General features: G+C 48.9%; 1 protein-coding gene across 7 annotated transcripts in view; it reads right to left on the reverse strand.

Annotated features, from left to right (window-relative positions):
* Positions 1-2,366: 2,366 nt before the first annotated feature.
* The window catches only part of STUM (stum, mechanosensory transduction mediator homolog), a 48,005-nt gene continuing 34,188 nt past the window's right edge, over positions 2,367-16,183 (reverse strand). Inside the window, exons 3-5 of one of the 7 annotated variants that reach the window (XM_027659238.1) lie at positions 10,970-10,978; positions 7,116-7,929; positions 2,367-4,520 (exon numbers count right to left, since the gene is read on the reverse strand). In XM_027659238.1, coding sequence (XP_027515039.1) covers positions 7,892-7,929; positions 10,970-10,978 — 47 coding nt within the window. In that variant the 3' untranslated portion in view covers positions 2,367-4,520; positions 7,116-7,891. Of the gene's footprint in view, positions 4,521-7,115; positions 8,117-10,969; positions 10,979-11,060; positions 13,998-16,183 lie in introns of those variants that run through there. The other 6 variants (XM_027659237.1, XM_027659239.1, XM_027659242.1 and 3 more) reach the window with 6 other exon arrangements.

Consider the following 16,183-nt stretch of genomic DNA (forward strand, 5'->3'; position numbering starts at 1 on the left):
GTGGTGCTTGGATGAGGATAAGGCACGCAGGTTTTCCCCATGGCTTATCTTCAATAAGCTCCAGTTTTTGACTTTCCATTTGTGTGCTTATTATCTTTCTCCCTCCCCTTCTGAAATGGTTCCATTAGCAGGGTGTCAAAGAAATCTCTTTGAGATAATTATTCTAGATCTCTCTAGTGGATTCGCCACGTGATAGCATGTCTGCATGGGTGTATTAATAGTATCATAATACTATATATCAGTTTTCATCCTGAAGTGCTTCACATGCTGAGGAGCGAAGCTTAAATAGAAGGACGTGGAAAGAGAAAGAAAGTTTCTGTCTCACCTGCCAGACCTCTCAAAGCCATGGGGTGCAAGAAGAGCCTTCTTGATGGTCTTGCACCAAATCTGAGTTTGGCCCACTGAGTCCTCTGGCAGCCCTCCAGGCTGGACCTGCCACCCGGTCCGACCTGTCTCATGCTCTGCACTGCTCTATTCCTCATGCTGGTTCTTGGTGGGCTCCACACTTCCGATGCTCTTGCTGCAGCCAGTTGCCTTGCCAAGCTGCAAACAGCAGTCTGCATCCTTCCACCTTCCCTCTTCTTCTCGTTAAGGACAGGTGCTGTGGGACTGGCTGTCCCCTCAGCCCAGCAGTGGGGTGCCATGGGGTGTCCCTTAATGACGCCGGGTCAGAAGGTCACTGAAGGTCTGTGCTGGGCACTGCTTGCCAGGGCGGGTGAAGTGGGATCTGTGCTGTCACCTTCCCAATGGCTACTTCCCCCACCCTCACTGGGTGAGTGCCCCCTCCAGGGCCCCTTCTCCAGGGCCACACTTGGCTTTGGTCTCCTGACGCTCCTCCTGCACAAGCCTGTGCAAATGGGGAGCACTGCGCTGCACTGGCAATTTGGAGGCAGGGATAACCACATTTTAATCTCTCAAGCAGCATCTCCCAACATCTGCCCTTGCGTTTGGGGCTGTGGAGGGTGACTATCACAAGCACAGTTGTATTTTCTCCCAGACACCTTTCACCTTCTCCACCGGCCCCCTTCCCTCTGCACTACCAGGATCCCTCTTCATCCCTGCCCTGCCTCTCAGAAAGGCTGGGAACCTGGGAAGGGAGGCCAGCCCTGCACCTGCTCTGGGTGGGCAGCAGATGCCACCAAGCCCTGTGCCACAGTGTTGCTTTCCCTGTTAAGAGCAGAGAGTGGGGAGAGCCAAGGCGCTGCAGTGGGGATGAAACCGCCCTGGGCAGTGAGAGCTGAGGGTCAGTCATGGGCTGTGGGGTGTGTGAGGGACTGTGTAGCCCCATATGGCACAGAGAAATGTGCTCAGGACTTACTCCCTGCAGCCTGACATCACCTCTGGCAGTGTAGCAGTCCTCTGAGGATTTGAGGTTTTGATAGAACAAGAGGCTGCCCTATCTCATCCAGGCAGTATTATCCAAGGCGGATGAAACCCATCCTTCATGAATGCTCTTTGGGCTAGAGATGGGGTGATGGCTGCAGGCCTTGCTCTCCTAAGGGCTGGGAGGTCTCTTGCAGGGGGACAGCTGGGACCAGCTGCTTGTGTAACCCTGTGTTTGCAGGAGTCTCCTACAGAGGTAGGGCATCCAAGCAGGACTAGGGGAAACTTGGCAGCCTGGAAACCACCTGTGTGCCAATGTTTGAGGTCAAAACTACTAGGCTGTAGACATTCATATGAATGAACAACTGCTTAGAGACTTTAGACAGTTGCTTGTCTCAGCAACAACCAAGGCCTGACGAGTCCAGCTGGGATCTCCCATCTGTTTCCCCACCCACAGTGGCTTTGGGGAGGGAGCAAAGAGCAGCGGCACTTCGGGGCATTGCACATCACAGGAGGAGCAGGGAGCATGAAGTATGGATTGTTCAAATGTCCAGGTGTGTTTTGACAAGCTGCTGGCCCTCACAGCAGAGCTGCCTTTCCTGGGAAAGCTCCCCTGCAACGGCTCTGCCGCCTGCCAAGGTCTGCTCTGCTCAGGTGTATGTGGCCAAGCCACCAGCAGCACAGGGGCTGTTCTTCATGGAGAGCAGGGATAATATGCTTGGAGTCATAATAAAGTGTTAAAACTGCAAAGAAAACATAGTCAAGAGGGATTGCTGGTAGGCATGTGCAGAGGGGAACATGGGGTACCTTTTCCCCCCTCCCTTATCTCCACTCCAGAGGTGCAGGTGAGGCTCCTCACTAGCCTTCTGCTCCCCTGGAAGACTCTGGGTCCTAAATTGCTTAAGAAAGTCATGTCCTGGTCCCTACCTCCTCTCCTCAAGTGATGTGGGTGTGGGCTGATGTCTGCTGGTGGGAGGAGGAGGACCAGGAGTCAGGGTTTGATGGAGTTTCTCCAGGCTACATAAAAAGACTCTGCATTTCGCTCCAGCTGTCCAGCAATAGAATATATTTAACTTTAAAAAAAAAAATATCCACAGTATCAAAACACAAGAAGTCACAATCCAATACTTGGTGATATAAACAGGCATACAAATGGTCCTCGGCAACCCCTTAGTTTGGGCTTCAGTGTGAAAACAAAAGGTGGGCTCACCAGCAGGGTGCAAATGACACAGGTGGGCAGGTCCCTGCTCCCTCCTTCCTAGGGTGGAAAAATCTGATGTAGCCATGCATGGCCAAAACCAAGGAGAACACGGACCTGAGCCAGCAATGGAAAACTTATCCCCCTCTCAGCCTCTGGAGCAGCACCTGTGTCTGTGTGTGGTGAGCAGAAGTGAGGGCGTGGGTCTGAGTGAGATCGCCTGTTGGGTATTTGGGAGAGAGCTGCCATCACCTCCAGGAAGTGCTGGTAATGGTGAGCCCCTGTTTTTATCCTAAGCCAAAATGTTCCATTCCCTCTCATCTGCCTGCTGAAAGCATCATTAGAACTGGGAGATGGATTCAGCTACTCTCGCCTTGCCACTCCTGGAGCTTAAGTGAAGCCTTCCACTTCCCACTGCACCATTCCAGCAGTGAGGATGGGGTGTTTCCGCTTTCCTCTAGCCAGTGGGTGGAAGAGAAGGAGGATTTGAATTTTAACTTGGCTTAGGGATGACAAGAAGAGGAAGAATAGGTTGTAGGTGGCATGGGCTCTAGTGGGATTCACTGTAATTAAGCCTAGTTCAGCTGGTGCCACTGTGACCTGCGGTTTCGCAGCATGCTGCTCCCACAGGGGGATGGAAATGCTGAGTGCCAGTTTGGGAAATAAATTGCAGCACTGCCTCAAAGTGCACTGTGTGTGCGAGTGTGAAGTCTGCTAGAACATACAGGGCTGTGTTACCACACCGTGGTTAGCAAGCATGTGGGAGAAGCCACTGCTTTTAACTGGGAGGAATATCAGATCTAGCCAAGCTTATAGGTCTCCTTGTATCTGGGCTTTAAATGAACTCTTGGTGGTGTGTTGCAGTGGATGTAGTTTGGGTTGAATAGCAATAAAACACACCCTGGCTGGAGTATGTGCATGTACGTGAACTGCAGGGTCATCCCAAAACAAGCAGGAGGCAAGACAAGGGTGGAATAAAACAGTCCCCCTAAAGAATACTGGGTCTGTGACTCTCCAGTCTCCTGTCCGCAGAGCTTGGCACAATACTCAAGGCAAGACTATGACAAGGGGCAATTTCCAGTAGAACTGAAAGATCTTTAATAAAATGTGTGACAGTAAACGGACGTAGGGAGGACCACGCAGCTTTGTGTCTTGGGAAGCACAGGATGTGGCACAGATGGGGTTACCTAGCACATCTAAACACTCCCTACCACATGGCTGCATGCCAGAGCCATTCCCATCTGACCTTCCCAGCTGCAATTTCCAGGCATGTGTGCCATGACTGGGAGCGATGCTGAGCTAGTCAGGCAAAGGGCTAGGAGAGTGGGGGTCATCTGCCATAGCACCTTTTCCATGGTAAAGATGGATCTGGCAACACCAACAAATTGGGAAAAAATGTTAATGTGCTCTGTGTTGCAATGGTTGGGCTGGCCCAGAGTGATGAAACTGGTTTTCGACTGGCCACACATTTCAAACACACATTTGGTTTGGTCCTACCTGGAATTGCTTTCCAGTGACTAGTAAATCAGCTGTTCAGCCCGGCTGGGTTCAAGTACCATAGAACTATTTCATTAAAGCCCTTTTTTTTTTTGGTTTTTTGAGAAACCTGGTTTTCACAATCAGAAAAGAGCAGCAGAAAAATCTGTGTTGCTGACAGATGGGAGTGAAGCAACTGCATTTATTCGTTGTTACCCACTATCACTCTTTAGCTGTAAAATTTGCATCTAAAACATCTAAAGCAGGTGATGATGGCATTGGGATAGCTGGGTGCCATGCACTTTGGACCAGATGAAGTGTTTGGGGCTGTGACCTCTGGCTGTGCTGGCAAGGAGGCAGGGCTGGTTGGCAGTAGTGGTGTGGCACCTCATGGCACAGCTCCTGCAATCAGGATGAGAGTTATCCAGCCCTGGTGTTGGTGGAGGTGTTGTCCCAGAAGAGGTGGCCTCCCTCTGCAGCGCTTCGGAAAGAGGTGTAAAAGTGCTGGGTGACTTATTTGACCCTAAAGAGAAAGAAAATAATTGCTGATGGGGGAAAGCTCCAAACTGGCACTCATACCTGTGTCTTCACTGCGTGGCTCTTCTCATCAGTGCATGATCTGTGGGCACCATGCACACCCCTCCAGCTTGCTGCCAGCTTCCCCACCACGGGCTTACCAGGAGCCCCTCAAGGGGACGGGTCTGCTGGGCCTGTCCCTGGCACAAAGCTCTGGCTTTTATGAGAGGAGGAAAAACAAGTCACAGTGGAGGGTGTGATATAAAAGATGGAACTGAGCAGAACACCCTTGTGACCACCAAGGTCCTCCCCTCCAGCTTCCCTAGCCCTGCCCTGGGCTCAGCCTTCAAGTTCACTGCAGCTCCCCAATACTTGCCATGGGGAGACCTGAAACCAAGGTGAGGGGCTCACCACAGCCTGAGGCTGCTGTTCACACCTGGGATGGGGGGAGCTTGGCAGTGCTAGTTTTAATCAGGACTATTGAAAAAAGCAGAGGTTATTATTACTGCTGCGGGGCAGCTTTGGGGAAAATGCAATTTGATGCCTGCTGTCTGACAGCAAGGCCCATCTATAAAGTTGCTCCTGTCCTAAAGTAAAGAGTGGGAATCTGTCTGCTTCTAATTTAAAAGAAATTAAGCAAATCACCACAACAGGCAGAAATAAGGCCTTTTGTCCTGGGTGTCATTTGCAGATTTCAGAGTCTCCTAAATGGTGCGTTGGGTGTTTTCTTGGCTTCACCAATTTGATAGGAAGGTCAAAAATAAGAAAATTATAGAGCAAAACCTGAAAGTAAATTATAAATCCCTCACCTCTCCTGCGCAGTGCTGCACTGCGGTACCAAGCTCCCTCATGCAATAAACGCAGACAGCACATAAACCTAACTGAAGCAATGCTCTCTGGAGACCTGCAGCCATCCCGGGGAGGGCAGCATTTCCATACAAGTCCTTCCTGAAGTAAGCCAATTCTCCCATCCTCACTAGAGCACAGAGATCGACAGCACCAATTGTGACCTGGAAGGCCAGCAAAACCCTGGTGATGCTGAAGAGGAGCTAATTCTGCCCTTTTGTTCCCAGGGGAGCTTTTGTACAGGTGTTGGGTCTCTGGGATGGGGCATCAGCTGCTGATCTGACATCTGATGCCACACAAGATGTGACTTTTGGCAGTTTAATACCCAGTGAAAATGTCAGCTTGTTTAATCCTGCCCAGACTGAGGTTTCCTGCACTGCCTGTCCACTACATGTTTAAATCTATCTTGTAAAAGTGAATCCAAATTCACAGGCACCAGAAGAAATTGTTCTTAAGCCGCACTTGGCTGCTCCTATTTCAGAGACTCTGCACCCAAAGGCTTTGCCTGGTTTCTTTTATCTGTGACCTATCTGCAGAGGCTCCAGTACACCCATCCTGACACCGCAGCACAGCTAACTCGATGCTTAGGCAACGTTTGGCATTTGTTCTTGAACCAGCCATTCTGTTTTGGCAAAAGTGAGGGGTAACCATTGCTCTTTGTCCTTGTGTTCGCTGCAGCTGAGCTGGCAAGCTGTTTGGGTGGCTTCTCAAAAGCGTTCCCACTGATGACAGCAGCAGCTTGTGAAGGTGTTTTCCAACTTAGGGGTCCTGTCCTGCCACATGTTAGTTGGGACTGTGGATGATGCTTTATCATTAACCCTGGAGGAGGACCTCCTGAGCTGGGAGAGAAGAGAGGTACTGGTGCCTGCTTTCCACAGGCTGTGGGCTCACAGTGAAGTGTGGGCAATGGGCAGGTAGAAAACTTTCTGGGAAGAAAGGTCTTGCATCTCCAGCCTTCAGGAGAGCATCTGGGGCTGTAGAGAGGCTAAGCCACAGGTTTACACTAAAACACCAAAGGAGCTTCTTATGCCACCAGCTCCTTGGGGGCATCACCGACATGTGCCCTGCCCAGCGCAGGGCTCTCCTCCAGCCTTGGTGGGTACCTGTCCTGCCCAGTGCACCCCTGCCATGCCTCTGAGGATTAAACACACAGCGTGGGGAGAACAGTGCTTTCTGCCTAGCAAGAAGACACCTGTGCTCAGGGGCACTTGCTGCTGTTTGACACCCCAAGCTCTCTTTGCAACAGGAGCTGTTTTAGCTCACAGGATCTGCTCTGCATGAAAAATCAAGACCTGTGCTAAAAGCAAGCCATCATACCAGGAGAGGCCAGGAGCTTGTAGGGCAGTGGGGTTTGCTGCCACCCCCTTGCCCACTCTTGTCTCTTGGCAGGAGCAGTGGGCTGGAAGTGGGTCAGGTGGCTCCCGGTTTTGGCAGTGGGTTTGTATGAAGCTCCTCTGGATGGAAGGACCCTACCTAGGTGCGAGCAGAAGCCTGGTTTTGCCCTGTTTCAGCAGGGCTCCTCCTGCAAAGGTGGAAAAGCAGTCAGGTACTCCCACCAAGCTGAGCTCCTCTCACCCTGCTTAAATACCAGCCAGGATCAGAGGGGTCACTCCACCTGGATGATCAGTGTAACTGCACACGACATGTTCAAACCAGGAAAATACTGCCCTACCCCATTTGGCCATGGGCCTTCCAACCATGACAGCTGCTGAGCACTTGGTTAGCAGGTCGTGATACTCGAGCTTTGGGCACTTACCCCAGGGAAGCGGAGCTGGGACACTGCTTGAGCCAGGAGCACACGTCACGCTGTAAGGGGATCCATTTCCAAATCATGGAGACACTGCCAGCAAGTCTCTTTCAGAGGGAGGAAAAGCCTCGGGTTTTGGCTCCCCCAGTGTTGTTTTACACTAGAAGCTTTTGGCAGCACGTGGCTGCACCCGCCACCCTAGAGGAGCTGGGGGGCACCGGTCCCTTGCTGGATAAAGTCTCCCCAGGGCTGGCGGGAGGTCTGGTCTTTGCATGGTGGCAGCGGATGGAAGCAGGGGACACCCCCAGATCACTTCAGCAGTACAATACGATTTACAGCAAGCACGTTTCTCAAGACATCTGTGAGGACAGAACTTCGTTGAGTATCGTATATACAGACAGCAGAGGAGGCTGTGCTGAACCCTCCACTACTGCAAAGCAGTCTAAGATGGAATCTTGGGGTGGGGAAAAAAGTACCACTGGTTGGCTTTTACACACTGTACATGTATCTATGAACAGCTCCTTGGCAGCTGATGTTCACAGCCAGTTTCCTTTAACAGTGAGCATAGAAAGGAGGCAAAACGTCTTCAGTGACCTCCCCCCAGGGGGAGAAGGAAAGCAGCATCTTCCACTGCCTCAGGTCAGCTGCCTGCCCAGGTGCATCCTTCACCAAGGGTGTTTCCTTTTCCTGGCACCGTCCTCCTCCTCGTCTGCCGCCCACCATGTGCTGGCCAGGACCAGTCCCAACCCATGCCGTGCTTGCCTCATCTCCGCTGCTCAGTGGGATCAGTGCAAGTCTCCACCGGCTGCTCTGCATCTCCGCTCCGCTGGACGGGCAGATGAACCAGGTTCAAACAGAAGGAAACAAAAACAAAAGGAAGAAGAAGAGAGACAAAGGGTAATAAAAAGTTCCATGGCCCACAGCTGCCAAAGGAAATCTCTCGCCGTGTTTCTCTGACCATACTTGTGCCAGCCACTACAGCTGCTGTGGGATCCCCTGTTCCTTGTAGCCTGTGAGGAGGGAGGGGAAGGGAACATGATTAGAGTTAATTCCTAATGAGGACACTCGGTGAGAAAGCCACCAGCCTGGTTTACCAGGAGTAGCAAACCATGTGGGAAAATAGGGGGGCTGCCACAGCTCCCCTTGTGGCCAGGCTGCCCTAGGCAGCCTCAGCCCAGCAAGCCACCCTGCCCTGCTCTAGCCAACACCTGCCTGGTGCAGCCACCTTCCTGGGCACGGCCATGTGGATGCTGGCAGCCAGCCCTGCTGCTGCAGCACCCGTCTGGCCCTGGCAGTGGCAGGGGCACATCTGCCTGAAGAGATTATAAAGGCACAGCAGGTACCAGTGGTCACCAATTCCAGTACAACCTATACAATAACCTAAAACTTCTACAGAGCATGTTTTTTTGCAGTGTAGGGGAAATGTATGCCCTTATATCCTGCTCCAGAGATGCTGCTGTTCCCAAGTGCTGACCTGGCACTTTGCTGGTTGTGCATCCGACACATCTCTACTTGTGATCTATGCTTGAACCTTGTCCTTCCAGAGCAGGAGGCTGGCTTCCTCTATCCATCTTTTTGTTCCTATGCTGGCTTTTGCTAACAGAGCTCTCCAGCAGCAACCAATTGCACTGCAGTTTGCAGAGGTGAACAAACACCTCTTGGAGAAGAAGCCTTTAATCACAGGCTGACATGTCAAATTTCAAACACAGACCTCAAGATGCCTCTGTGAGCACTTCCTCTAATGATATTCTCACTGCCTTGTTATGCACTTGCTTTTCTCCAGCCCAGCAGCATTACAGGTGCTTTTGTTAGGGCACAGTGACTGTCCAGCAGGCCTGGAGAAAACTGAGCTTTTCAGCAGCAAAACCAGTTGCACTGGGAACTGCCTGGATCCCTGTTCCTCCACACCCTCTCCTCTTCCTGAGGCCATGAGGTTTGATGCACCTCCCAACCAAGGTAGCGAAGCCCTTGGGATCCCTGCTGTATTGCAGCCACATGGATGTTGCAAAGCCCAAAGCAGCTTGTCCTGCTGCCCATTACAGCTCTTCAGGGTCCTGGGGCCCAAGCTTATTTACTATCCTGCATATAGTTGTTGAGGGGAGGCTGCAAATCCCATAGGACACAGCTGCTTCTCCCTGGAGGGAGCTAGGGGAGGGAAGGGCAATAGGAGAGCACACAAGCTCTTGTGCTGACAGAGGATAATGAGAAAAATACTGAATTTTTTAACACTTTCTTAGGTGGTTGCAGTGACTGCACCAGAAGCTTTACCTCCTTTTCTTTTAAGAGAAGCTGGGATTGTTTTTATGATAGTATCAATGCAAAAGATCTCATTATTAAAGAAGCAAACCAACTGTCCTTACTTGCACTGCCTACCACAGAAAAGATCTTTCAACTTTAAAGATCTGGAGAGGGTTTTTTTCTTACATTAAATAATGTAAGTAGCCTGTCATTTTTATATTTTGAATTTCAAAGAAGTCTGAAATTTCACATCTCAGAAGAATGCTTAACTCTTCAAACACTTTTCCATTGATGCTTTTTAAATATTTCTTTCCAACCCTTATGTCAGACTGTTTTAAGCCCCTTAAAAAAACTGAACACAAAATACCAGCAGGTGCCAGAACCCATATCTTTAAGGACTTTTTGCTGAACTAAGAACTGACTCCAGCATATGAACTTTGCTGTACTTTAGAAAAAAAATCCACACATTCACCCAGCCTTGGCAGTCTGGATCTCCTGCTGTTAAACAAGCACAAGGGGCAGATTAATGACACTTAACTGCATCGCTGCCCATTGCGTGCAGCTGAACAGAAAGACTCTCATCTCTTTCAGAGAGCGTTTTCTAGGGGGCAAAATGAGATTTCTCATGCATTTATGTTCTAAGTGTGTCAGCTCTGAAGGCAAGATGAGCTGGTTGGAAACCTGTAATATAGGCTTGTCTACAGCATGGGTTTAATTTGTTTAGGGAGCATAGTTAAAAAAAACCCAAAACAACTCCATGGACCAGAAAGTTGAGGTCTGCCATAAATCTTTATCTAAAGTAAGCAGCTGAGTTATGGTTACAGTAACTTGCTTACACAGCCATGCCTTTTATTGAGACATAAGAAAATTAGGATTAAGAAATCCTTTCAGTCCTGCTATCAGTTTTGAAGCTGGCTGGAAGGCAGTTATAGTGGCCAAGCTTGTGTCTTTCTTATGTGACCAAAGTAAGCCAAAAAATTACCTGTCCTATGCTAAACCTATTTATTACAATACTTCAGACTTAACTTATTAAATAGTTTATATATCAAAATAGTTATTGCATTTCTCGCATAGAAGCAGCTATTCCGTACGAAGCAGCTTCACATTAGTACACCTGCAAACCAGCTGAGGTGCAGGTCTGTAGGGTAGACAGCTCTGGGGTCATGATTAAGTTGGTCTGTGCACAAAGTCACTGATTTAATCAAGTTTACTTGAAATTGCACTTCTTCTGTAAACCACTGCATGTAAGACTGAGGCAAAAAGAACCCAGTCTGTGCACAGTCTGTCCTACCAGGACTGAGTTCATGCAGGGGGTGGCTTCAGGATGCTCTCAAGGCTGAACCGGGTTCCTGCTGTGCTCCAAGGGTGTCCCTGGGGCAGTCTGAGGGACATTTCAATGGTGTGCGAAGATTTTCAACATCCCTGGGGCTCTGCAGCCACAGGACAGACACAGAGACAGGCGGATACACACACGTAGAGGCACAAGGCTGGACTTGGGCTGGGAGTGGGCAGCACTGGCCAAAGGGAATTCCTGATGGCTTGCCCTGGCCGATGCTCGCTGCTCTCCACGGGGAGCTGCCACAGGGTGCGAGGAGGAGGAAGAGGAAGAACAGAAACAAACTTACCTTGTGAGACTTTGATGGTGAACAAAAGGAGGCAAAGGAACATGAAAGAAAGAGAGAGGGAGAAATGTAACTGTAGATGATATATCTGAAACACATGGAGAACCAGAAAAGAATGAACAAGTTGGGGCTGCAGAATAAACAGAGAACAGCTGCTCTGCCATCAGACATTCACACCAGGGCTAAACATTATTTAAAATCTTTGTACTTGAAGTGGATCATTTCATTTGGGACTCCTGTTTAAAGACGATGGGGAAATTTTCATCTGCTTTCCAGTTCACCAGCCCTGAGCTGGACAGGCTGGCTGGAGTAACACCTCCGAGCAATGCTCACACACTTTCCTCTGTGACACTGGTATTTCATGGGTCTGACTGAAGGATGGCAGCAAACAAGACATCACGGTGTACCAGAGGGCACATGGTGTGCCGTTCACAGTCCGAGAGCTTGGAAAACTACACCCAAAGCCTTTGGCAGTTTTGTTGATGGGTTTGCTTGTGCCTGCAGGTAACTCACAACTACAGCATGCCTCAGCATGTCTGGATGCCGCAAAGCCTGGTGGTATTTAACACTCCTATAATATTTTAAGAACTTGCCCCACCGCAGCATTTGGTAGGAAAAAGCAAAAAAGGGTATTTATTTCAACTATTTTCCTCAGCCATAGTTTGGGGTACAGCTCTATTTAGATTTTTTACAAAACACATAATAGGTCTAAGCTGGCGATTTTTCCTCAGAATTTCCTTCATCATTTCCTTCTCTCTTCTAGCTGTTATCCTCTGAGTCTCTTAAGTGCCTTCTGTTCCCCTTTCCTTCCCAGGGCAGCCGTGTTACCTGCCCTGGCAGGGGCCCTGAACAGCAGAGGGACTCAGTGATGCTTTCCAAAATCCCTCAGAGCCCAGGAGTACAGTAACTGTGCAATCATCTGGTGCTGCTCCTAGCAGGGTCTGAGCACTGTAATTAGCAAAGGAGTGACAAGTGGACAGCATGATTAGAGGTAAGTTCTCACTACTGGCTGGCAATCAGCCCCTGGGAGTCAGCCGAAGTGAAGCCATGAGTGATGGTGCAGCCAAGCATTCAGAGGCAGTTGTTCATGCAGAGGCCAAAAGCTGAGCTTTTGAGGGCTTCCTTCAGAAAGCAGGCCTGACTTCTTGGCTGTGTTCACTAGAGGTGAAACAATGCCTGGACAAACAGGTCTGACTTGTGTCCCCTATGCCACCTCAGTGTGACATTACTATATTATTTCTCTGGCATTTCTGTCAAGAAATGGTACACAACCTGTTATAATGGGCTCTGAGCAGCTAGGGAGTTCCTGGAAAGGCCATTCCACTGTGGTCATTCTGCACAATGTGGCCAATGAATATGTGTGCTGCGTGGGCTGGGGACAAGGTGTGCCTACAGCAGAGGGAACTTTGCCCAGAAAGCCTTGGGAGGCTTGTTTTCCAATTGGCCTTGGCAGCTAATTAGCTCTGTTTTGCCTCAGCTCCATGCCTCATCCCTGCAGACATGATGAGGGGTTTGAAGATAGCACAGTGTGGCAGCGCTGCCCAGCCATCACTGAGGACAGCTGGATATCTGCAGCAGCCAGGGGAGAGTCCAGATATTTTATTCTTTTTTGCACAATAATTAAATTCTTCCTTTTAATCTACCTTTGCCTTCAGAGAGCGGTACAGCGAAGGACAGTTCCCAAAGCCATATGGCTGCTCTAAGAAGATATCTGTGGCGTCAAATGGGGACAGCTGGTAATTCATTTAAATTAGCAGAGAAAATGCCCCATGCCATGGTGCTGCCAAAAGTAATTAAGTGTGACAGCAAAACTGCATTCAATTAATCTTCCTTCTGGGATATTATTCTGCTAAAGGGCACCATACAGGAGATGAGGGCTGGATGGGACCCTCTGAGGTCAGTTGTTCTCTTCCCGTGTCCCACCTTGCTCCTGGCAGAAGTCAATCTACCTCATTCTTGGAGTCTTCTAGGAACAGAGAGGGCAGATCCTGCCATCCCACCTCTGCAGCATTTTGACCTTACTGGAGGGAAGATGTCTCCTAATTTCCACACAGATCTTTCCTGCTGTTATTTAAGTCGTCTTAGGCTGAACTGCTGCCCTCTCACATTTACTAGCCTGCTGAATATCTTCATCATCAACATGCCTGCTGTCTTACAGTCCTCTGGACTCTCTTCAGGTTTTCCACATGAAGTACAGACTCCAAAGCTGGCCACAAGCCTCACAGCAGCTTTACATGTGCAGAGAAAGGTGAGGGGATCAGTTAATTCCCTACAAGCTCTGCTCCTACCTGCCTGGGCAGTGTTTGTTCCCTCCACAGCAATGTACTCCTGTGCCACTTGTGACTCCCAGCAGCTACCACATCCTTTGCTGAAAAACAAGTAATTCCCTGTATTTATGGAGTCAATTAATTCTTCTGTAGAGTCTTGGGCTTGTCTCTACTGAGTAGCACTTACTGTTTTCCAACCACTTCTTCAAATTACTCGAATCTGGACACTGCCTGTGCTGTGCCAGCTGTCCCCCCAGCCGCTGCTGGTGCGGGGCTGGTGACCCCCTTCTCTGGTCCATCATCAAGCCACAAATTAAAATAATGAGCAGAGCTGGATTCAGGAGGGACCTTTCAACACATCTCTCTTTATATCTTTCTAGTTCAGGAAAATCCATTTAGAGTCGAGTTCTCAAGTGCATTTTCACTCAGGCCACGTCTCCCTGGTTTGCTGGTAGGAATGCTGTGTGAGCTGGCATCAGCACCTGAAGGTTAGAAGGGATGGCTGACTGCTGCCACCACAGACAAAATGAATCTCTGCCACAAAAGGGAACCAGTCTGACACAGCTTGCTCTGGACAAACCCAGGTTGAGTTTGTGGGGATGTTTTATATTTTCTAAATGCATGCAAGTCACTTACTTGATTACTTCTTCCAGGAATTGAAGTATACCTGATTGGCCTATAATTCTTCTCCTTTTCCCCTCATTACAGACAGTATGACATTATCCTCAGAGCAGGCTCCCCCTTTCCATGGCTGAGAATTAGCACTAGAAGATGAAAAGCTGCAACGAGCCTCCTGTTCAAAAGGCATGTGGATGTGGCACTCAGGGATATGGTTTAGTAGTGATGGGTTAACAGCTGGACTGTGATCTTGGAGGTTTTTTCCAACCTTATTGATTCTATGATTCTAACTCTCTCCCAACTATCTACCAGTTAACAGACAAGCAGGGAGTGAGGCACTCATCCCTCAGGGAGAGCCTTAGTGGAGTCCCTAAGTCTTAGCTGTTTCCCACCCTTCTCCTCACTGCTAGCCCCCACCAGCTTAGACACCACCTGCTGTGTCCAGCCTCTAGCCCATCCAAATAGTATGGCACCCTCACAGGGATGCATGGAATAGACCATTTCAAGGCAAGGGAGACTAGAGGCGGCCAGTAGTTTTGTATTTTTTTAACTATTTTCCGTCTGCAGATCCAAGTTGCAATGGTGTATGATTTCTGTCCACTGCATCAAATTGCTTGTACACAAACAAAACCCAGCCAAAGCAAATTGTTTCCTGGCAGTGTTCTTAGATGAAATACCTTATTTCTTGCTTTTCAAACATGGCTTCCTTTTGAAGTTAGTACCTTTTTTTTTTAACATGAAAATAAGAAACACTTTGGGTCTGACAGGGCTGTTTGATCCAGCCAGCAGCAACTGATCACTTCTGTTCTTTGTTTCAATTGAAATTGATTTTTTTTTTTTATTCTCCATCAACCTAGAGCTGCTTTATTTAGCCATTATTTTCTCTGCATGGCAAGTAAACTTAAAACCAGCTATTTAATGAGACAGCAAGAAACTGCCATGGGCTGCAACTTGTCAGATGATGCTGGTGAACATAAGACATGTTGTCTCCTCTCACCATTCTCTACTACCACCAGAGGGGTGAAATATTGTGCCGTGGTTGGGAACCTTTTGACCTGAGCATTCCCACCACATGCTGCTCACTCACGCTCTGCCTTTCAGACTAGTGGGGTCCAGCCAGATGTGAGAAATAGCTTCCAATCTGTATGGTTTTCCTCAACAATCAAACTGTAAAACCAATACAAGCCTCCTAAGCCCAAAACCCTCTACCTGGAGAACAGGACTATGGAGAAAAGCAAGTCATGATTTCAGATGTAGCTCTTTATCAGAACAGATGCTTTCCTGATTCTCCACAACTGCAGAATGGGGTCCTGCCAGACAGCGAACTGCACACGGAGGCTGTCCAGTAGAGGAAGAGCAGAAGAGCATATGATTATGAACACAATTATGGGATTACACACAAATTGGGCAGATTATTAAAGACACATCACAGATGTACACCCATTCACAGTTTATCCTCAGAAATAACCTGGGCTACCTCTGCTCTGCAGGTACATCTGGAAGGAAATGTGGCAGGTGGTTTGCAGGGAAAACCAAAGGGCAGTGCTGCCTTCACCCTTGCCTTTTGCCTTTCATATGTTCAGGTTTTTAATATCCATTGTTTGCTCTGTGTGGGGATTGCCTTAACTCAGCCTGCAAATTGAAGCTGGCTCAGAAATTAGCAGGTGGTTTGGTGAGAGGGTTCAACCTCTGGGTTTGGCAGCTGAAAATGTGTACTGGTCTTCTGCCTTTTTTTCTTCAGTTTCATCCATTTCATCTTTAGGCAGGTTCCTGAGATCCTCTCTCCTCCTCTGTCATGCAGCCACAGATGTCATCAGCAGAGATGACAAAGTGGAGCCCGTCCAAACCAAAAGGCAGTAGGTGCTGGTAAGATGGGAGAAGGGCTCGCTTGTGGAACTGCCTGTCCTGTCAGCCTGAAAGATCTCAGACCTGGGTGGTTTGGGGCAATGCCCATCAGCCTCTGCCAGCCCCTGTAAAGGGAGCAGGGTCTTGCAGATCCCATCAGCAGCCTGAACTGTGTGTTGCTTCTGGCTTTGGAGGTGAGATGAGAGTGTCATCTCAATTCTCTGCAATACGTTACAGGAGATATGATACAACTTTTACACCAGCAGAAGCCTTTGGCAGATAAAAGTTGGCAGCATTCTGGGTTGGTGATTTATACTAACTGGGTGATCTAAATTATGTACATTTTAAAAAAGGATTCCTCTTCACCTAGACTAATGTTTTAGAGGCTTCTCAAGGGGTGTATGAGAAGTACACCCAGCAGCTAGGAGCAGCTAAACACTTCTGCTCAACCTAAGGACTTGGTGTGAAACATCAAAAAAAAAATGCC

Source organism: Corapipo altera, unplaced genomic scaffold, assembly GCF_003945725.1.
Source record: "Corapipo altera isolate COAL_440 unplaced genomic scaffold, ASM394572v1 48, whole genome shotgun sequence".
Classification (NCBI taxonomy): Eukaryota; Metazoa; Chordata; class Aves; order Passeriformes; family Pipridae; genus Corapipo; species Corapipo altera.